Here is a 23,174-nt window from a genome sequence, read left to right as displayed (position 1 = left end):
AGCCTGGAGGTCAGCTTGACTAGCTGAAAGCTGAAATTTCTTCACTGTAGAGCAAAATAAAAATTGCCTTTGATTTTCCAATACTTTCACAGGGGACTGTATTTATGATGAATAACAACAGGCCAAGAACTAATACTTGAGGAACACCATGGGATAGGCGAGTCCTAAACTGATAAGTCCAAAACCTATCAATTAAAACATTTTTTGTCTGTCAGAGAGATATGATCTAAACCAGGAAAGGTCAGTAGCAGTAAGGCCAACCATTTTTTTTTCAAGTCTGTGCAAAAGTATGTTGTGGCATACTGTGTCAAAAGCATATACAGCGACCCCCCTGACCAACGCAGCTAGCATGTAATTTATAGCCTTGACGATGGCAGTTTCAGTACCGTGGTTCTGCCTAAACCCTATAGACTATAATATAAACTATAATACATCAAACATGTCGTTGGAGGTGATGTGACCTTTAAAGTGAGCTCCTACAGTAATCTCAAGTATCTTTCCAAGAAAATGCAGGTTATAAATTGGTCTGTAGTTCCGGGGCACCACAGGGTCAAGTCCAGGCTTTGTAGGAACTGGTGTAATTGAAAATTGGTGGGAACAGAGCCAGATCCATGCATAGCATTGACAGCCTTGTTTATTCACCGGTATAATGAAGGAAGACATGTTTCCGTCTGTAATTTATTTATTCATTTTCATGAGATTCATATTCAAGTGATACATTTTCATGTGATTCATTTACGTATGATTCATTTACATGTGATTCATTTACTCATTTGCTTCTCTTTAAATCCAGTTTTAGACTGTGATATTACAAAGGTCTTTCCAGATTATTACTTGCTACACTGTATGAGATAACCCCAGTAAAATTGCTTGAATTCTATAATATAATTTGTTCACCATGTTAGGTTTAAATCCTCTAAAAACAGATTCGCAATTAAATAACATTACATCCTTCAAAGCATTGGCATGTTCTGCTTACTCTCACAATCCTCCAAACTCCCACACACCCAAAGTCTCCATAAACAAATAAGACAGCAGTGTATCCTACAGAAACCGAACGCTGTCCACAATGTGAAAACAACTCAGAGAGTAAAGCTGAACTAACCAACAAAATTACCAAGACTGATAAACAGTCTGCACACAATAATAAATATAATGTCCTTACCTTTTAAAGACTTGTAACAAATAATATAACAGCGTAGCACGTAAAGCCGAGGAGATAACACTAATAAAATTAAATAAACAGAAACTCTAACCGGTCAGAGCATCAAAACAGAGAAGCACATTAATACAGAAGTAAATTTAAGAGGAATAAGTACACAAAATCTAGGTGGAGTAATGCAACGACAATATCTTCAATAAGAATCCGAATTCTGTAGAACTGGAAGGCCGAGTGCAAAAAATAAAAATAAAAGAAGAGCGAAAAAGACTCTGCTGTGTAGGTGACGCGGTTTACCCCAATATCACGAGTTTAATGTAGTCTCCTGCTTCCTCCGCTGAAATAAAGTCCTTCTGGACACCGTTATATTTAATGCGAAGCCAAGCTGGATGAGGTATTCCATAGCGAGCACCCTCAATACCACGAAGTTGACGCCGAACCTCGTTAAACGCGGCCCAGGCCCGGGCTGTCTTGGCTGTGTAGTCAGGGAAAACCGAGATGATCAAATCCCTCACTTTAATCCGCTGGAGCTCTCTCACGGCGTAAAATGTCAACACAGTCACTGTGATAGTGGAATCTGCACACAATAGCTCGTGGTCGTTCACCAGGCTTGGGCTTCGGCTGAAGGGTCTGGTGGGACCGGTCCAAAACCGGCTCCTTCTCCAGACCAAACGCCTCTTTTAACAAGGCCACTACAGCAGCGGTTGTACAGGTGTCAGCGCCCTCTGGAACTCCCACTATCCTAACGTTATTGCGCCATGACCTCGACTCCAAATCCTCACATTTATTCTCTAATTGAGTCACGGTCGCAGTGAGGGACTCGATAGTAGTCTTCATATGAACTATGTCATCGGTGCAACCGGAGAGCGTGTGCCCCATTTCCCCAACAGTACCTTTCAGTGTTGATAGGGTAGCCTCGGTAACGACTTTATCACTAGCCAGCTGTGTTTTCACGGCCTGCACGTCAAGCTGGATAGTGGACAGCGCATCCCTGAGAGTCTCCTGGAGCTCCTGTTTAAAAATATCGGCGATGTCCTTCCTCAGTAAAGCCAGCAGCTCGAGCCTGAGTGCGGCGAAGTCAGAGACACCGCTCGGCGACGCGGATACAGGGGGAGAAGGGGACTCGCTCACCGCGCGCACACTTGGCCTCAGTCGTGTCTGAATGCTACCACGGGTTTTCGTGTCCTTTCCAGACATTTTAACGTACCACAAAGTTAAAATTGCAAACAAGGAAACAGAGTAGAATATGTCAAAATATATTGTATGACCGAAAAACGCAAATTAATTACAATTTTCAAGGAAGACATGTTTTAACCAAGGCAGTTCACAACAGGTCCAGGTTACCGGTGGTAGCTTTAGCTGCCTTAATCGGCTTAGCGATGTAACTCTCCTCAACAGGTGTAAAATCATAGAATATCCTTGGGACAGGCTCATTTGCTGGGAAGGAAGATTGCAGGAACTGGAGATACATATATGTTCTATTTTAACATATGTTCTATTTTAACAGAGCTCTGGAGAAAGTGTGAGAAAGAAAACTTAGCATTTCACAACAGTTTGTTGAGGGTTGTTCTGGCTTTTGGTCCCTGAGCACTGGACGTTGGAGTGGTAGTCCATCTTGGCTTTCTAAAGTGTTTCTTTGTACTTTGTAACTTGGTTTCTGTAGGCGAATGCATGGACTCTCAGGCCTGTCTTCCTGCTGAGGTGTTCTAGTTGGCAACCTGCTGCTTTCATACAGTGGAACTCAGAGTGAACCAGGGAGAAGGATGAGTGAAGGTCACTGCACGTGTTCTGAGGGGACCTAGTCGATCAAGGGTAGCGGAGACAATGTTGTTACTGTTTAGCGGATGTCCAGAGCATCTGGTGATGGAGTGGAAAACGGAGAAATAGGAAACCGCTTGAGCATGTTATTTATGACTGAGGGGCGAGTGTGTACGTTTCCAAAAGTGATATTGTGGTGTTTTAGGTGTTTGCGTGATAGAGACGGAATAGACAGGTCACACAGAACAGCCTTGTAATGCTAGATGGCAAAATCCATGTGACTCAGGTTAAGAGGTGTGAACACGCAATATTCATGAGAAGTGTGATCTTAGTGTGATATAGTGTTAGCTGTATTGATGTAAATATGAAAGTCTCCTAAAGCAATACTGCAGGGTACATAGAGTGTACTCAGTGAGGTAAGGAGCGTAGATATAAAACCAGGTGACTTTTTTGGTGGGCAGTAAACTAAAACAACCAGCAGTGACATTCAAAGCAAGGCAGTCAAATGATGTTACATGGATATCGGTACAGATTTGACCTTATAACAAGAGCAGAGCAAAACAGAACAGAACAGAAAGCCTGCCTCCATGATCAGTAGTGTGTGATTTATCCAGATACCGATATTCTGGGGGTGTGGCTTGGTTTAATGCAATAAAGTTGTTCGTTTTTATCAGGTTCAGGGCTGGAGGGTTATATTAAACTCCAACATCAAAGTGTAATTCATCTTTGTAGAATGATTGAAGCATCCACGTAGAAGATCAGAGATCTTAATGGAGTAATGGCATGGAAGCAATTAAAAAAGAAATGCTAAGACAAATACTAACGACAATCAAATAAAATAATGGTACAACCAACAAAATGGCTAAAAAAAAAAAAAAAGAAATGGACAAGCAGTGACTATAAGACACGCCATCGTCTGCTTAACCGGAGTGATCTTACGGTAAATTCTTACAATGTCCTTAATGTCCTCATGACATTAGCATGTATGCTAGTTAATCACATTTTGTGTATTCTATGCTAAAACCCTCAAACCTGTTACTTTCACCTGTTAATCTCTGAAAATCTGAAACCTAAGATATGACTAGGTGCCAAGGCTTCAGTGACCTCTGACCTACTGTACTGTAGTAAAATCAGCCTGGAATACAGCAACAGTTCCTATGTTTTCTGAGAGGTGTGAAGCGTTAGCCATAGATGTAGGTGTGTTATTCATCCCGGTAATGATATTTAGCAGTACAATGCTTATTGGTGATGTAAACAGAAGGGAAATGATAATGATGATGACATAATGACAGTAATAAGAGAAATGACAGTAATATCAATGATGTTTTGCGGTCTGTTTGCAGCGTCGGTAATGATGATGGTTGTGTTTATAGTAATGACTGCTGCTGCGAATCCAGGCCACACCCTCAAATAAATGAAGAGTGATTGTGACGCTATATAAATGGAGAGATCTCTGAGAATTTGAGCGGAGGTTCTGGGCTTCTGACTTGCACTAAATGGCCACGCCCTCTAATAAAAACTCTTCTGTAGGAGCTGAACAGTGTGGAGGGGACAGGAATGTGGTAGTGTACAAACTAAGAATTTAACTAGGAAGAAGGTGAAGCTTCAGACGTGGTCTTCCTCCCAAACCGTCAGAACTCTATTCATTGGCTGTCAGTTTTGATGACAGGTGTTCCAGTGAAAAATAAGAGTGGTGTTTGAATATGGGAGCTCTAAAGGATGGTTTTGTGGTTAATGTAATAAATTTAAAGTAAAACAGGACAACATGCTAATGAAAGAAATTGAAACCAAGTCCCCCAGGGAGGATTTTTCCTGTCACTGTGCATATAAATGACAGTGCTCGTGGTAATGACTATATTACGTTTACACAAAGTGACATGACTTACTAAGTTTACTCATGCAGCTGCGCAGACGGCTCTCGAGGCTCATCACTCGGTGGTAAAGCTCGTCATAATCATACGCCCCCAGCTCGTCCTGGATCCCCGTCAGCACCGCCGACAGGTTCCTGATCTCCTCTTTGAACTGCGAGATGAGCTTAGTGTCTGTTTTGTATTGCTCCAGCACAGGGATCAGAGGTTGCAGCTCATCCATTCGATCCTTCAGCTCCTACACACACACAAACACGCAGATTTGTATTAATATCTTGAACAACTGCTAAATGCCTACACCGAACACTAACCCTAACATCCGTACCAAAAAGGAACTGCTTTGGCTTTTTTAAAAAAAATTTATTTATTTATTTTTTAAACACAACCTGTACTTTGTTTTAAAAACACCCCAACCAAATGTCCGTAAAAAATGAAAACTGTCCCTTATTTCCAATACCATTCGTTGTGTCATTAGATTTTCTTTTTAAAAAATCTGAATTTGTTCTCTGAAAGCCAGACAAAAATAAATCTTAAATCTAAAAAGGTGTTCCACACAGCTCAGGTCTGGGTCCATTTCTGTTTGTAATTTATATTAATGCTATTGTTTTTTCTATAAAATACTGGTATGTAAATCTGTACCCAGACAATCCTGTACTGGAAAACACTTTACCTTCTGCTGTGAAAAGAAGTACAATGTAAAACATAAAACTACATAAAATCACATGAAACTATATGAAACTAATCATTCATGAATGTCTGAATAAGCAACTAATGTGACCGAATGGTGTCAAAACATCTTCCGAGTACTTGGTTCAGTCTGCTGAAATACATACTAGTCCATGCAGCATTTCATGGTGTTTTTTGTGTGTTTGATTTTGCCGAGGCTTTTTTCAAATTTTTTGCGTGGATTTTTTATTTATTTATTTTTTTAGTTTTTTTTTTTGCATGGAAAACTACTTGAACTGGCGAATTTGCAGTTGCACGAAATAATTTCGCACGCTCTTTCACAGTGATGTTTGATGGTAAATGAGACCTTTTAGCTGTACTCATGTTCGGCGCACGTGAATCGAAGAGGGCTTTGGCTGAAGGCGCATTGTGATGATGGCACGTCACGCGTCTTGGCCCAAATCTGCAGAAAATCTGCGGTATGTTGAGAAACTGCAAGCCCCTATGGATTTTTGCGGCGTTTCCTTGATTTTGAGTTCATTTCTGCTATCGCAAAATCGCTGAATCCTGGAGGGAATGACTTTGCTGGGTCTGCATCCAGACTGCAGTCAGCCAGGTGATGACCTCTGCTCTAAGCATTGAAAACCACAGAATTAAATTCATTTCAAATGCAAATGAAATCCAGATTTATTTCTGTGGATGAAATGGACTATAATACTCTAAATATCTACCCTAACTACCAGCACTGAAAGAGTGACAGGAAACACATTGCCTGAATATGAGGCAGTATATTTGATCTCATGAACGTATTGATTTCCTTTACAGAAACAAAACAATAGTTTCCTTCTGTTACAGCAGGAGGATGATAGTGGAGACATCTGTCCTCTGAGCTCTTATTATGGCGATGTGCTCCACAGGCATGCTTTCATTACCACTCTAAAATCTGTGGATTCCGTTTATCACTCAGAGCTCTGATTTATCACCACAATACGCATCGGTGCATGCTGCATGCTAAAGTCAGCTGCACCACTCTGGCGGCCTAAATTAGTTTCTGTTTATTTACGAGGCTCTTATTGGTTTACATCTGGATTGACCTTGAACAGTGGAGTTGACCAAACTCACGCTGGTGGCTGGAGCATTCTTCATGTCTCAATATGATCTGCGAACACTCAACTCACTTGCATAAGTTGGTGTATTTAAAGAGGCATCGTTTCAAATCAGTTCTAATATCCATTGAAAATTATTATTATTGACTCTATTACTTAGTCTATTGGTCCATTATGTCTATAATTTCATATCATCCATCCATCCATCCATCTCCTACCGCTTACTCCTTTTCAGGGTCACGGGGAACCTGGAGTCTATCCCAGGGAGCATCAGGCACAAGGCGGGGTACACCCTGGACAGGGTGGCAGAATTTCACATCATTCTTTTTTTAATTAATTTGTGGGTTTTTTAAATAATTTTTTATTATATATATATTTATATATGTATTTATTTATTTATTTTTTTACATTTTTTTATTATTTATATTCTAGATTTGCTTTCTATCATTTCTCTTTTGTTATACTTAACTGTGTTGCAAATGAGGTTTAAAAAAGTTTGTAATTGAATTGAACTTGTATTGGGCTCATCAGAGCATAATTGACTCTTTTGGCACGTTTTCATTCAACTGAATCAGTTTCCGCAGTCGAGTCGATTCACTTTCTCACTAGAGTTCACTTGGAAGTGGACCAAGACCACCTCCCTCAGATGCTTTTGCTACCAAGACCATTTATAGCCATTCACATCTTCCACCGTGATTCCCCAGACACGTTGTTTCATACCACTGTAAACATTTATATGAAGAAAACTGCTAATTTACGATAAAGTTTACCTTGAAGTTTCTGGCCATGACGGTCTTGCGGTCTTCCTCGATCTGTCTGAACTTTGTCCTGAGCCCCTTCATCTGGTTCTCCATCTTCATGACGTACTGGAAATCCCGCTGAGTGCGCAGATTCAGCACTTCAATCGACTGCGACATGTTCTGGACCTGCACCATCCGTCACTGTATGTTAGCACGTAGCACCACTTATCAATTCCCATCAGTCCTCTGGTACTCTATTTCTTACTCTAAGGCACTAATTCATCAAGGAAAGCTGAATCAGGCGTGTCACAGCCGAGAAAATACCGCTATGCAATACGGAGTACTGCTCTGCTGTTACACAGGTTAATATCCTCCAACACAACTCGTTCAGTTTGTCACACATTTATCCTGAAATGGTCAATATGGAAAAATAAACGACCAGGATGTGGCTTGAACAACAGGCAGTTAAGATGTTGGTTATGACTAGATATAAAATGAATATTTACCTCTTTAAAACTAGCTCTAGCAATATCTTAGTATGTTAGCTTAGCTAGCAACCTGAATACTGAAAATGCATTGTTGCCTTATTAGAACATTTAAAACAACAACAACAACAACAACAAAAAAAAAACTTTTATGTAGAATATATTTTTTTCCTCCAAAGGCCATTTCACAATGGAAAAATTTGGTGATAAAGCAGATTTCCTGTTCCTACTCTAAAGCAGATTATTTTCCTACCACCTCTCCTGACATTTTTATTCCTTATACACCACAGCAATTTGACAATGATTATTTTTTATTCATTAAAGAACGACACATTGTACTTTTTATTCTGTTATACATTCACATTGAATGTTGTGAAACACCCACAAAACAAAACTTAGTGTCATCTCACGGCAAACCAGTGACTCCATTTCCCAGGATGCACCACGAACTACAAACATGGCCGATGACTACAACTCCCAAACTCATCAGACACACCTGTTCCCAATTACAATACAATCAGACACCACACACACAAAAGTATATGCTCAGTTATGTTTTGTCTCTGCCGTTACCAAACCTTGATACCTTGTTTGTTTATTCTGGTTTTCAGTTTGTTTTTGACCTTGTTTTTTTTTGCTTGATCTCTGCCTGTCTTTGTTTATTGATTACTATCTGAACCCTTGGACTTGTTTTTATTAAACTGCCATATCTGCACTTGCTTCCATCCTAACCCTCATTGCATGACCTTTAGTTCCTTTTGTGATATAGCAGCTATAAGCAGTTATTTCCTCACCAGCCTGTTTTTTTCTCTTCCCTGAAGCTATCAAAACGAAAAGAAAGTGTAAACTCCTCTGTCCTGAAGATGTCGGAAAATGGTACCGAGGTGTTATTTAATGTGTTGAGATTGGAGACTTCTGGAGACTCCTTCCGTAATATTAAATAAACATCTACAATCTGTAGATTGATATGCATGGAGGCATTTGTACGCAGGAGACCAGAAACTTTATTAAACGCCCCATAGCAATTGCACAAACACGTCTAACAGGAAGTCCAAAAAACAGCAACCGAGCTTGACCCCAGTTGACACGCCCACAGTATGTCACGATTGGCTGCAGGATAAAATCAATTATCTACATACCCATGTGATGCAAAAGCTAAAAGTGAGTAACCAATTATTCTTCACATTAACACATCTCCAAATTCACAACACACATTAGTTTTTTATTTACTAGAACATCATTTAAACAACATACATACAGAAACAGCAACAGGTTCAGTTAGGATGTTCTGCTCAGCATGCACTACACTTTCAGGCACAGTGTCATTGTCTGGCTTGGCTCCTGGATCTGATGGTGGATCCTCAAGTTCAGTTTGTGTTTGAAGTGGAGGAGGTTCTTCTACATGAAGAAGATGTTAGTGATTCTTCCTGTATTCGTTACTTTAAGACTCCACAGTGTAAGATCTGGGCTCTGCAAAGGTGCTTATTATTACTCCAATCTTGTCATGGCCTTTTGATGTTTGCAGCCAGACCACTTCAGAGTCGTGCAGTGGTGAGAGAGTGATTTGCTCCTTTTGTCGTAAAACACTTGTTGCGTTCGTCTCTTCTTGGAGAGCTGGGCTTTGACTGTCACTGTGTTCTTTGATTTTGGTATGTTGGTGCAAGTTACCCTGGACAGTCTCTGTGCGGGTGAACCTAGTATCTTGTCCGAGAATGTTGTGGATGTTCAGACACTTCCCTTTTTGTGGTTTGGAGGAAGCGTTATGCACTACGGACTGCCCTTTCTGCAAGACCGTTCACTTGGGGATATTCAGGACTGCTAGTGGTGTGACAGAATCCCATGAATGTGCAAAGTCTCTGAAAGCCTGACTTGTGAATCTGGTTGCCATTGTTGGGGATCAGATTTTGAGGTATGCCATGCAAAGAAAAGTGTATTTTGAGTGGGTGTTGAGTGGGTTCATTTCAAACCACCTAGAGTAAGAATCCACTAACACTAGGTACTGTTGGTTGTTCCAATCAAATATGTCTACAGACCATGGCAGTTTTGGGATGTCAAGGCGGTGCAGTGGTTCGTTCTGTTGATGAGGTGTCAGGGAATTGCATGTGCTGCCAGACTGCACAGTGTTGTCAATGCCGTGTGCTCTATGCTTAGTTGCTCTAGCTCCTGGATGGCCTTTGTGCAGTATTTGTAAGTACTCAGTCTGTAAGGTTTCAAGGCCCTTGTTCCTTTCATGATGATTCCATTATTAATGGAAAGTTCATCTCTGAAAGGGAAGAAAGGTTTCAGTGACGCTGACACACTCAAATTCATCCTCTTTAGTGAAGTGTTATGTTGTTATTTTCCTGGGAGCACATAGAGCTGCTTTCCTCTTTTGTAGGTGCGTGTCAGGTTAAATTTGTGCAATGTCAGTATCATTTGTTGTAAACGTGCTGGAGCGGTGTGCAGGGTTTTTTTTATTTATTTATTTATTTTTTATACAGAATAGTAAGTAACAAGGGGTTAATTGTCCATCTCTACCATGAGCGGTTTTCCACAGATGTAGTTGTAGAACTTCGATTTTGGCATATCTCATTTCCATTTCAGTGAGGGTATGTGAAGCGACAGTAACTTACAGGCTCACCGTTCTTTAAGCATGCTGCTCCTTAGCCATACTATGACACGTGATAGTGACAGGTTTGCTCACGTCTAAATACCGGTGGTCGTGTGACGCATTGTTTCAGCATGTCAAATACTTTCTGCTGTTGCTGTGTCCAACACCAAACTACATCTCTGTGTAGTATTGTCTGATAACTCACTGAAATTTGGAATGAATTTGGCAAGGTAATTAGCCGTAGCTAAGAAATGCTGCAGGGTGGCTTTATCATCTGGCAGAGGCATCTCTGTAATAGCCTGTAGCTTGGCTGGGTCAGGGTTTATTCCATGTTCCATGATCCACATAACTGACTTCTTTGAGCCTGAATGTGCATTTGTGTGGGTTCGGTTTCAGTTTGACCTGCCGTGCTCTGTTTAGGACATTTTTTAAAAATATTCACCATGTTCCTTTGCTACCTTTGCTACTCATTTGCTACCTTAATGGGCGGCTGTGGCTCAGGTGGTAGAGCGGGTCGTCCACTAATCGTAGGGTTGGCGGTTTGATTCCCGGCCCACGTGACTCCACATGCCGAAGTGTCCTTGGGCAAGACACTGACCCAAGTTGCTCCCGATGGCAAGTTAGCGCCTTGCATGGCAGCTCTGCTACCACTTGTGTGTGTGAATGGGTGAATGAGACTTTGGATAAAAGCGCTATATATGTGTAGACCATTTACCTTTCCACCAACGATTATGTCATCAACAATGGCACATGGGTAACCTGCAAAGATTCGCTCCATTGCTTGCTGGAACACTTCTGATGACGAATTAATGCTGAAAGCTAATCAAAAGAAATGATATCTTCCAAAAGGCGTGGAAAAAATGGCGCGTACGGAAGATGCATGGTCTAACCTGATTTGCCAGAATGAGCTTTTAGCATCTAGCACAAAAAATAAAACAACACAGTAGTGTCAGACGTTGGTCAGACACTGCAACAACACAGTTCCCTTTGTTTTCATCACAGTGACTCCATAAGCCACTAATGTTGCTGTTGACTTGACATGAATGGTCCCCCTGTTTCTCACTACTTAACATGTGTCAAATAAGATGACACTACACATTGCTCCTGTGTCAACTTTGAGCTCCAGTGGTTTGCCATTTACTGTCACACTACAGTGAATTACTTTTGTTTGTTAATTATGCTGTGCTGATTAAAGGTGTCAATTTCACTAGCGCCAAGATGCAGTCCATCAATATGGAATGATTCATCAGTGCTGCCTGTGCTCATTATCTTTTGATGTGGATCTGCACTGGGACTTGAAACGGTTAAACTTTTTGCAATGGTGGCACTGTTGTCCAAAGGCTCGGCACTGTCCCTTCTCTGATGGGTGCTGGGTGATTCCCACTGCAGTTTCTGCAGTATGGTGGACTTCATCAGCACTCGTGGGCATGCTCCGTGGCGTGGCCAGCGCAGTCTGTCTCTGATCAGTTTGTCTTGTATCAATAATGTCCCAAAGTTACATGGTTTTGCTTTGTTTCTCAGGCTACTCACATACAGTATGCCTTGATGGTCTCTCCAGGTTTTGATTTCTGGTATTAAATGAATGCCTATCCATTGTGACGTCTGGCTCTGGGTTGCATACGTCTCTGCATTTTCCTTTCAAACATTTCGGATCCTCTTGTGTATGACCAAAAATCCTGTCTATATAACAGCCGGAATCAACAGCGCATATGTGAACAAACGCTGTCTTTCCATTGCCTCTGCTCCCGTAGGATCAAGCAGTACGTAGACTTCAGATTTATCTGGCTTGTCACCGTGAGCCGCAGCAACGAGTATATCTTATTCTTGTTCAAATTTCCGCCAATTCTTTGCTATACTGCCATCAAAGATCAGAGGATCCGGTCGAGAAAATGGTTTAGCCATTATGCTTTACGGTCCCTTTTCTTTGTTCTGAAACCGTGTAGACTGATATGCACAGAGGCATTTGTATGCAGGAGACCATTACTAACAGCCGCAGAGCAACTGCACAAACGCATCTAAACAGGACGTCCAAAAAACAGCAACTGAGCTTGACCATAACTGACACCTATACGTTTTACATTTATTCATTTAGCAGACGCTTTCATCTAAAGTGACTTACAAATGAGGAAATACAGGCAAAGCGATATATCAAGCGGAGAAGTACAATACAGGTAGACACACCCAGAGTGTGTCGCTATTGGCTGCACAATAAATCATCAGTTATCTTACCGAAAAGTTCACCTCGTCAAGGATTGGATATTCTTCTTTGTTAAATAATACGTTTTTAAAATCCATTTGAGATTAGACTTAGCGTCCAACACACACGTTCTTGTGAATGAGCTGCTACTGTAGATGTGATAACATATCGGAGCGAGCGCATTAATATCAACCTGTGATTCTTGCTTTATTGAATAATAAACAGCAGTAGAATATTTAGTAGAAAACAATTATAGGTAGCATACTCAGACGGTGAAATTACCATCAAAACCGAGTTTTGTGGTAACTATCCGAGTGACGTGGAGGTTAATGCGGAAACGCAGGACGTCAATTCAACTCTCAGAAAGATCTAGAACAAGATCTGTGGCCTTTGTGTAAAATAAAATGAATCAGCCACAATAACCAGCTTTTATTTCTATAACCAACCTGTACATTTGATTTAAACTCTCAGGCATTTGTCTTCATGTTGAACATCTTTTATAATCATGCTGTAGTTTTTGTGAGAAATTGCGTCTTCCTCTGCCTAATACACCCAAGCCAGCACTTCTTTTCCAGTCTTGCGGTAATGAATGTTTAAACATCTGGTGTGATGAACTGCCTTTGGACATCTTGAGTGTTTCCTCCTTATCTTACACCAGGCCTGGCCTCTCAGGTGGCAACATAGAGAATCCATCAATCAGAAGCAAGGGCTCATTCAAAGGCAATAAATAATATGGAAATGTTTATAAAAGTCGGTGCTAATATTAGCATATTGTGCAGATCCACTGAATGAAGTACATGCTATTAATCATAAACGTAGCTATTAAGAACTCTGTCTAGAATGAGTCTGATACTGTGGAACAAACTCCACTGACCAGGCAGCATGGTCATTCTGTGCTGGCCGGTCCCTGTATAGGGGGTGTGGCCTCTGCGCTGGCCAATCCCAGTGAAGGTGGCGTGTACACTATGCCTGCCAGTCCCGGTGATGGAGTTATGCAGATAATGCATTGTGTTCTTATTATAATACATAAACAGAGGACTTGTAGCAGTAATATCAGCAATACACCAACACCATGAATCCCCAAGCTGAGAAGAAGAAGACCCAAAAATGCTCTTTCAAGTGAAATGTATAGCAACACAACACGGTTTGAATCCGACTGAACTCACCGAAGTTTATTCAATTCAAAACATATTCGTGTAACGCCAGAAGTGCTTCTTATGAAAGACAGTGTGCAATTAATTCATTATTATAATTTTAATCTTATCAAAACTTTCACCAGCCAGCATTATACCTACGCCAGCCTTACATGATTACACCATAGTCCTTTATCAAAGATATAAATCCTGTAATGTCTCATCAACCTTTTACACGTTTAAAACTGAGTGTTTAATAGAAACATCCTTCATTCTGAATCATAATCCATACCTTCACTTTTCAATCATCCCACATGATCTATTTCAATCATTTACACACGTCGGGCCTCGTATCATTTAGTGAGGCTGTGTGTAAATGGTTTTGTAGGTCCACAACCGAATTAAACATTCATGCCACTTACAAAGGATTTGGTAAAAGTGATGTTGATAAAAACTAATCAGCCATAAATGATCAAACAGGCTTCCTTTCAGCCGTTCCCACTAACTAGACGAAACCGTGAAAGAGAACCCCCCCAGCACAGCATGCACTAAATCTTCCAGTAACGCAGCTCAGCCTTTCCAGTCCGTACTTTCAAATTCAAACGCTTCCACACTACAACTGCGTGTGTGTTTTTGATAACTGATGAAATAAAGACTTGCTCGGGGTCTTTCTTGTTTAGTGATGAATCAAACACCAAAAATTCAGTGATATAATTGGCGTTTTCACTTGGCCGACAGCCATTACACCTGCACACTCTGAGCGAAGCACACGTTGTGTTTTTGTCTGGTTCCTCTGCGATCCGTGTTGTCGTACTCGTACAGTAATGTGTGGGTTTTTTTTTTTTTTTTTTTTTCCCAGCTCTGTTCAGTTTCATACCAAGTTGTCACTTGCTCTATTGTGTTGTGTGTCAACAATTTCTGCACTTCACCTGATCCTCTTCTGATGAGTGTGTGTTGGCTGGCTGGCAGCTGCTGGCTTCCAATACCGTGTAGTTGAATTCTGACACTCACCAGGCTGTAGCTGTGAAAGTGATTTGTCTGACCTGTCATAGCATTACTTCTGGCATCGCTGATGTTCTGCTCTTCTCACGTCCATGTATGCTCGTGGTTGACAGCTGTAGAACGTGCAGGTGATTTGAAATTGTCGACAGTGACGTTGCGATATTCCAGAAGACTCGGATATGAAATCTTGTGAGCCACTGTCGCCGTTTTGCGGTAGGAATTTAAAGATCTTTGTTGCTTATGTTGATATCCCATTACTTTGTGGATAGTCTGGACTGTGCTCTGGTGATATGAGACGTGACATAGCAAAGATCTGAAAAGCCTTTGTATTTGTATTGAGGTCCATTGTTGGATATGGTTGTTTTGGGTATGCACTGCCTGGGGAAACCTGTGCTCTCCGCTTGTGTATTACGCTTACGATTGAAGTTTACAAAGTAAAACATCGAGCATGGCAGTCAACACTGATGTGATCATATAGCCAGTACTGTTCTAGGTGGACAGATCTGTGGTGACCACCTGCCATGGCCAGTTTTTGGATTTTGTGCCTGAGCATTGGCTCTTTGGTATCTGACGGTCTGTGTTCGAGGAAAATGGAGTTTCTTGCACATGCTAATAGCTAGCCAGAAAATATCTTGAACTTTGTTTCTGAAGAAAAAACTATTTTCTCAATCAAAACTATTTTTGCATCTACGTCCTCTTATTTACTGTTAACGCATGACAACAGCACCACCAATGGTCGTAAGTAAAGATACACATAATGTATGAAGAAGCAAGGCTGGGGGTGTTTTTGTGCTTTTTATTTTTATTTTTTGAATTGCCTTCGCACGTATTAGTTTTGCACAGTGATGCTTGTTGGTAAAGGAGATCTTTTAGCTGCACTCACATGTGACACGTGTGACACGTGTGAATCGAAGACGGCTTTGGCTGAACGTGCATCGTGATGACGTCACATGACGTGTCTCAGCCCAAATTTGTGGAAAACATGCTGTTATGTTGAAAAATCGCAAGCTCCTGCGAATGTTGTGGAGTTTCCTTGATTTTGCAGAACCTGCAGTCATCTGTGTTTGCTATTTAGAAGAGACACGGATAATGTTTTCTATATGATTTTTCGATTACTGTGTTTCTGTGTATGCAGAATAGTTTTGATGAGACCCCCTGCTATAAGGCTCAACCAATCAATAACGCTTTCCTAAGCGTGATGGCAAGTTTCTGATAGGTTGTAGTTTTGTTTGGGGTTTTTTCGGTCGTCCAATAACCAGTGTGAATACATGATAGAATTTCTGCTCTTAGTGAGGTGGGAATTATGATCATTTCACCCTGAAAATAATACCATGCATTTCTGACCGTTTGCAGAACTCCATGCAGCTTTAGAGGCATTTACTGTGTATCTTTCCTAAGGCCTTTAATGCGTTCCCCCCAAGTCAACTGCATGGCTTTCGCAATCTCCTTCTGGATCTCAGCCAGTTTAGCATGACTGCACTTTGATATCCATGCTTTCGCTGAAGCTGTCCCCTTGGTCTGACAGTGATATTTCTGGAAACTGTATCTGCAACAAATATTGCCTTACTGGGTTTGTGGATGATTGTGAGATCATATCAGTGGAGCTGGAGTATCATCTTCTATAGTCAGGGAGGTGAAGATGAGCAGTTTGCACATAATTGCCTCGAGCAGCTTGTGGTCACTGGCTAAGGCTGTGTGCATATCGAAACAAAGGCATATACAGTAGCTCCATCGTTATCATGGTGTAATTGTTCTTGCTGTCTGTGAGGGATAGGGTAGTGGTGAGCAGTGCTTAAGGCTTTGGGCTTCTGATTAGAAGGTCGCGAGTTCAAATCCTTGTATTGCCGAGGTGCCACTGCTGGGTTCTTGAGCAGGGCTTTAACGCTCATCTGCTCAGTTGTATCCTGTCTCAGTTGTAAGTCATGAGCAAATGTAAATTTGAATGCAGAGCCAGTGGACTTGCTTTCTTGCGAAGAAGGCCATATTTCAACGCATCAGCTTGTGGGCAGAGCTCTTAGCTGGAGTCATATGAGCCCTAGAACTTTTGATATGATGACATCTTTAAACTTTTTGAGTCATGTTCTTCATCCCAGATGATTCCTTGATTCCTTCAGGTGATATATAATTGACCAATGTCGATGTGAACAGATGCCTTCTCGCCGCGATGAATTGTATTTTGCTGTCACTTCGTCAGTAATCTATGTTTGCGTCCTCTGTGCTGTTTTGGTTGGAATTACAGATTCTCGTGACGTTTTAACATTTTGAAAATGTCCCCTTCACTGAACACGACTCATGCTGAAGCTCACTCTGAAGCACACTCCCCCAGCCCACACAAAACTTTTGATGAATGGATTCCAAGAAAAACAATAGGGTCCCTCACCATTTCTTCCCAGCTAGTGTAGCTACAGTATTTCATAAGCAAGTGCAATTCACTCACAGGAGATCCTAGCACCTTGCACGCCAGATGTTTCAAATTGATTACAACACATTTGCATTAACTTTGCTTCCCGTCCCCATGTGTTGTACATGTTTTAGTTTTTTTTTTTTTTCTTTCTTTTCACCAATCCAAAGTAGCCGGAAACTGCATTTATTTCATTCCCACTTTTTTAAACCCCACAAATCTTAAATATTTAGCATCCGATGTATTCATGATCTCATAACTCCTGCAGTATCCTTATTTTTTTTTATTATTTTTTTTTATTTCTTTTTTTTTTTAAATCTCCTAACAGCATTGTGTGTACAGTACGTGAGTGTAAAGTGTGTGTTGCGGTACCTTCTCCAGTAGCTGGCGTAACTGTCTACTCTTGGCATCTCTGGAACAGAGGTTCTGCTCCGGAGCCACTACAGTGCAGATACAGCGACCGTCTGCATCCTGAGCTGAACTGTACACCTGCCAGCCCTCCTTCGGCCCGATCGTCTGCAAACACACACGACGTATATACGGTACGTTACGCTTACACACTAGTGACAATGTGTATCTATTTCTTCATTGTAATTTCCGATTATATGCGTTTGAACGTTGTGCACCACAGCGTTAAACTAGCACAAATTTCAGCTATATCCCAGCATTTGAACTTTATATACTCTAGCTTGATTCTAGCTCAAATAAATTGTATATATGCTACATGCTCACCTGTACACGAGACATTTTAGCATTGTTTCATGCACTGTATCGAGTAATTGTTAGACATCAGATAGGTGTGCATCGTACATGTCGGACTTTGCATGATTTTTCCTCCTGGGACAAAACAGGTGTTTCAACTTGTTTTTAGCGAGAGAAAAGTTGTCCAGAAAACCAAAGGTACAGTCATAAAACGCTACTATAACTGGGCATGTCCAATATGTTTAGTGTTTCACTGTCAGGAAGCACGCTAAGGAAGGGAAAACCCATTAAAATGATTATTACAATTGCATACAAAGTTCAAGTCGGGATAGCGAGAGATCAAACAAAATCTTTTGGAGAAAGAAATGCTTTTGATTTTCATAGACAGAGCGGTACCTAGGCTGAAAGGAAGAAATTGTTCTCTCTTCTTTCTCTGGAAAGCGTGCAGTTTTTATACATGCCGTTTAAATGCCGTTTTATCATTAGCAATCACATAACATGACTTCGCCACAAAACATACAGTGTTCAATAAGTATGAACGTCTACTCTCTGACGACATCCAGGCCATTTTTATGCAATATAAATGCAGGTCCATAAGTATTTGGACAGCGACACGATTATCGTAATTTTTGCCTCTGTGCACCACTACAACATATCTGAATTGAAGCAATCAACAAGTGACTGAAGTGTAAACTTTCCGCTTTAAATTAAGGGGGGTTAACAAAACTATTGCATTAACGGTTAACGATTAACCGTTTAGGAATTACAGCCATTTTTTTTTTGAAGCGTCCATCCATTTTCACAGGCTCAGAAGTAATTGGACAAGCTAACATAATCATAAATATTAGGACTCATTTTAATACTCCGATGCAAATCCTTTGCGGTCAATGACTGAATGAAATCTGGAGCCCGTGGACATCACCAAATACTGCGTTTCCTCCCTTGAGATGCTTTGCCAGGTCTTTACTGCAGCTACTTCAGTTGCTGCTTGTTTGTGGGTCTTTGTGCCTTCAGTAAGTGAAAAGCATGTTCTACTGGGTTGAGGTAATCAGACATTTAAGAATGTTTCATTTGTTTGCTTTAAGAAGCTCTTGGGTTGCTTTCGCAGTATGTATCGGGTCATTATCCATCTGTACTGCGAAGCAGCGTCCTATCCATTCTTCATAGAAAGATTTCTAATGAAAGTTAAGCGGGAATTTTCCTTGCCTCTATTTGAGGCCTTTTTGATTGCTCGATCCTCCTCCTTCAGCCTGTGACATATAAATCAACGTTAGCCGTCATTTGGTAATTTATTTTTAAAGAGTGTGATTTTAGTTAGAAATCATGTGTACGATGAAGAAGAACTCATCAACCGTGACGATCCATCAACTATTTACAAGGAGTAAGGTTACCATAAACGCTAATAATAACAACTTGTGCTTTTGTTTGCTTTTGTACAGAAGAGTATACATTTAATAATGAGAATCATATGAAGAGTCCGTGTGTTGCACGATGTATTGGTTTCATTGACTGCCACGTGTTCATCATCTCATTACTGCTGCTGCAGTGTTAGCATCCCGTTGGGAATACCATAAAGTTCATCATGATTTCCATTTCTCTGAATTCTTTTTTTTTTTGTCCAAATTCTTATGGATAACCAGTGAAAGCTGCGATGTTGCAGATGTGGCCATGTGACGTGGAACCTGTGCATCGTTCTCTTGCACGTAAAGCAAGTAGTGTTGCTTATGGCCTCAAGATGAGACAGGAGCATTTATTGTGTTGGCTGATGAAATGTTTGGGAGGAAATATCTCATACACATGGTACAGTGTTTCTCTTTCTCTCTCTCTCTCACTCTCTCTCACTCTCTCTCTCTCTCACTCTCCCACTCTCTCTTTATCTCTCTCTTGCTCTCTCTCGCTCTCTCTCTCTCTCTCTCTCTCTCTCTCTCTCTCTCTCTCTCTGTATGTTTCAGTCTCTTTTACTTCAGTGTAGCTTAATCGGCTGAGTCATGAACTGAGTCATTGACTCTGTTCACACCTGTTTTATTTTAGATTTTATTTATTAGATTTTACCCACAGACCAATACATGTATAGTACAACGTGTTGATCTTTCAAACTATTATGCTGCATTTTTTTTTTTAGGTTTATTATGCTTTTGTTTTGCTTTTTTAATTCAGTTCTGTTTCCAAATTTCAGATTTTCTTTATTTGATACTGATTTTTAAAAGTAGAGTTTCAATCTTATGATTTATTTTTTTGTTGTTTCGGTTGGTTTTCTTCTGAATTGTTTAAGGTGGGTCCTGTTTTAACCCTAACCGTGGAAACTGAAGTGACATCTTTCCTGCTCGTTCAGCCTTGATCTAAACTCCATCTAGCTATTTCATGCAGTAGTTAGCATGTGGGCATGCTAAGTTCTGGGCTGCAGTGAGGAAATCTCAGTCTTTAGCAGTTGCACTGGATGTGTTTATCAGGTGCTGTAGAAAGTAGGAGTGATAGGTCAAAGTTAAACGTGGGGAAAAGTATATTAATCAATGATAGACGCTCTACTTCGGTACCTCTGCGATATGATCCTATGCTAATGAGTGTATTTTTTTAGCTGGAGTCAAGCCCACACAAGGCCGCCTTGAGTGTCAAACTTTCCTGCCATCTACAAAAGCACCAGAGACTCTGAAAGTGAGCAGGTGCTGTGTGGAAGATCAATACCAAGACAAATTCTCATTCTAACCCTACATTCAGAGTAAGCAAGCAACAAAGCACAAAGACGATTTTCTTTGCATTTCTTTTCTACATGGGAGCTGTGATTTCAGTCAGTTACTGAAAGATTAGATTATTTTCTGAATTCTATTGGGTAAAGCACACAAAATCCAAACGGTTGGCTCGAATCATTCCTCGGACCAATCCTATGACACGTGGTCCAATGTTTCTTAATTTCCTGGTTCCCATTTACTGTTTGACACACATCATCTTATCCTGTCATAATCAACCTCTAAATGTGTATAGAGAAATCGTGAAGAAAAATAAACCAGAGATCGTTAGCTTCCTTTGCTAATCAAGTAACATGTACAGTTCCCTTCACTAATATTGGCACCCCTGGTAAATATGAGAAAAGAAGGCTGTGAAAAATTGTCTATTATTTAACCTTTTGATCTTTTGTTCAAAAAATTCACAAAAACACTCTGCTCTCATGGATATCAAACAATTGCAAACAAAACACAGGTTTATCAAATAAAAATCTTTGTAATTATAGGTGTGCCACAATTATTGACACCCCTATGAATTCATATGAGAAAAATTTATTTGAAGTTTATTCCCATTGATATTTTATATTTTTTTTAGTACACCTGGGTGACTAGGAACAGGAAATTGTTCAACCATGACTTCCTGTTTCACAGGGGTATACATATGAGGTAAGAGCAAGGGATATAGCTGTGATGTGTGGCAAAAGGTTGTTGAGCTTCACACAATGGGGCGTGTCTATAAGAAAATGGCACAAGTATTGAAAACGCCCATTTCACCATCAGGGCAATAATTAAGAAGTTCCAGTCGACTGGAAATGTTATGAATCGACCTGGAATTGGACGCGTGTCTATATCGTCTCAACGCACTGTGAAGAGGACGGTTCGAGTGGATAAACATCTCCAAGGATCACAGCTGGAGAACTGCAGGAGTTAGTCGTGTCTTGGGGTCAGAAAGTCTCCAAAACTACAATCTGAAGTCACCGACATCACCACAAGCTGTTTGGAAGAGTTTGAAGAAAAAAGCCTCTACTCTCATCCAAAAACAAACTCGAGCGTCTTCAGTGTGCAGACACGACTGGAGCTTCAAATGGGATCGGGTTCTACGGTCAGATGAAACCAGAATAGAGCTTTTTGGTAATAAACACAGAGGTGGTTCTGGAGCACACAGAGAGGTAGCCGTATGGAAAAGTCCCTCATGCCCACGGTTAAATATGGAGGAGGATCTTTAATGTTTTGGGCTGTTTTTCTGACAGAGGACCTGGACATTTTGTTAGGACACATGGCATCATGGACTCTATCAAATATCAACAGATATTAAATGAATACCTGACTGCCTCTGACAGAAAGATTCAAATGGGCCGTGGTCGGATCTTCCAGCAGGACGATGATCCAAAACATCATCAGAATCAACACAGAAATGGTTTACTGACCACAAAATCAAGGTCCTGCCATGACCATCCCAGTCCCCTGACCTGAACCCCATAGAACACCTGTGGGGTGAACTGAAGAGGAGAGTCCACCAGCGTGGACTTCAAAATGTGAAGGATCAGGAGAGATTCTGTATGGAGGAACGCTCTCAGATCCCTCACCATGTATTCTCCAACCTCATCAGACGTTATAGGAGAAGACTCAGAGCTGTTATCTTGGCAAAGCGAGGTAGCACAAAGTCTTGACTAAAAGGGTGCCAATAATTGTTGCACGCCTTTTTTATATGCGAGTATTTTTGTGATTTTTTTTTTTATACAAAAGATCAAAAGTTTAAACAATAAAGACCATTTTTCACTGCCTTCTTTGCTCATATTTACCAAGGGTGCCAATATTAATGATGAGCACTGTAAATCAAACAACCGATTTTCACACCGACTATTTAATTGTGTTTAACTACTTAGCTTTAGAAGACACACATATTTAGCTACTACAGTTTTTCATCTGAGCTAAAATAAAATGACACCCACAAACAACAACAGTAGCAGTAATATGCAGCTATAAATATTTACAAAGTACACCAACACATTCCAGTGACAGATAAAATGATAAATAAATAAACAGATTCTTACTTTTTCTTACACTAGCTCTGTTGAGTTGTTCATGTTGCCAGGGAGATGCCACTGTAACAGTCGTTACTCAATCTGACACTGACGCAGTATTCTAAACAGATGAAAATGTTTTTTCGTACAACTGTACTAGAATGATTACCTCATTAACCTCTCACCTCTGCTGTTAATTATTCTCACCTGTAGCTTGTTATCTCTGACTAGTCTATCTTTTTAAAGTCTGCATTACATAGCTGTGTATTATCTAGTCTGGTCCTTGTAGTAGTTCACAATGTAAGTCTTGTAGAGGTGCTAACCCCTGATCTGTCTGCGTGGTGGTGATTAATTATGAATTACCCGGCTCTATTCTGCTCTGCTTTTGCCCTCCTGTGGTTTGACCCCCTGTCAAGTGAACTGACAACAATTCACACTAATATGTCTCAAGTATGCACATGTAAAGCATGCTCTCTCTCACTCTCGCTCTCCTCTGTATCTCACACCTCTCTATCTGTCTAGCTGTCCTTCTCTTTCTTTCTTTCTTTCTCTCTCTCTCTCTCTGGTGCATGCTGGGAGTTGGTGGGTGAGAGTGGATTGTGGTGCGAGAGTGAATGAGCATT

At 40.7% G+C, this 23,174-nt stretch overlaps 1 protein-coding gene across 1 annotated transcript in view; it reads right to left on the bottom strand.

Moving 5' to 3' along the window:
- The window catches only part of olfm3a (olfactomedin 3a), a 44,897-nt gene that overhangs the window by 5,472 nt on the left and 16,251 nt on the right, over nt 1-23,174 (bottom strand). The window contains exons 2-4 of the mRNA XM_017450868.3: nt 17,478-17,621; nt 7,328-7,483; nt 4,804-5,023 (exon numbers count right to left, since the gene is read on the bottom strand). Of these exons, the coding sequence (XP_017306357.1) occupies nt 4,804-5,023; nt 7,328-7,483; nt 17,478-17,621 (520 nt within the window). The remainder of the gene's footprint in view (nt 1-4,803; nt 5,024-7,327; nt 7,484-17,477; nt 17,622-23,174) is intronic.

Source organism: Ictalurus punctatus, chromosome 1, assembly GCF_001660625.3.
Source record: "Ictalurus punctatus breed USDA103 chromosome 1, Coco_2.0, whole genome shotgun sequence".
NCBI lineage: Eukaryota > Metazoa > Chordata > Actinopteri > Siluriformes > Ictaluridae > Ictalurus > Ictalurus punctatus.
This window is presented reverse-complemented; position numbering and strand designations above follow the sequence as displayed.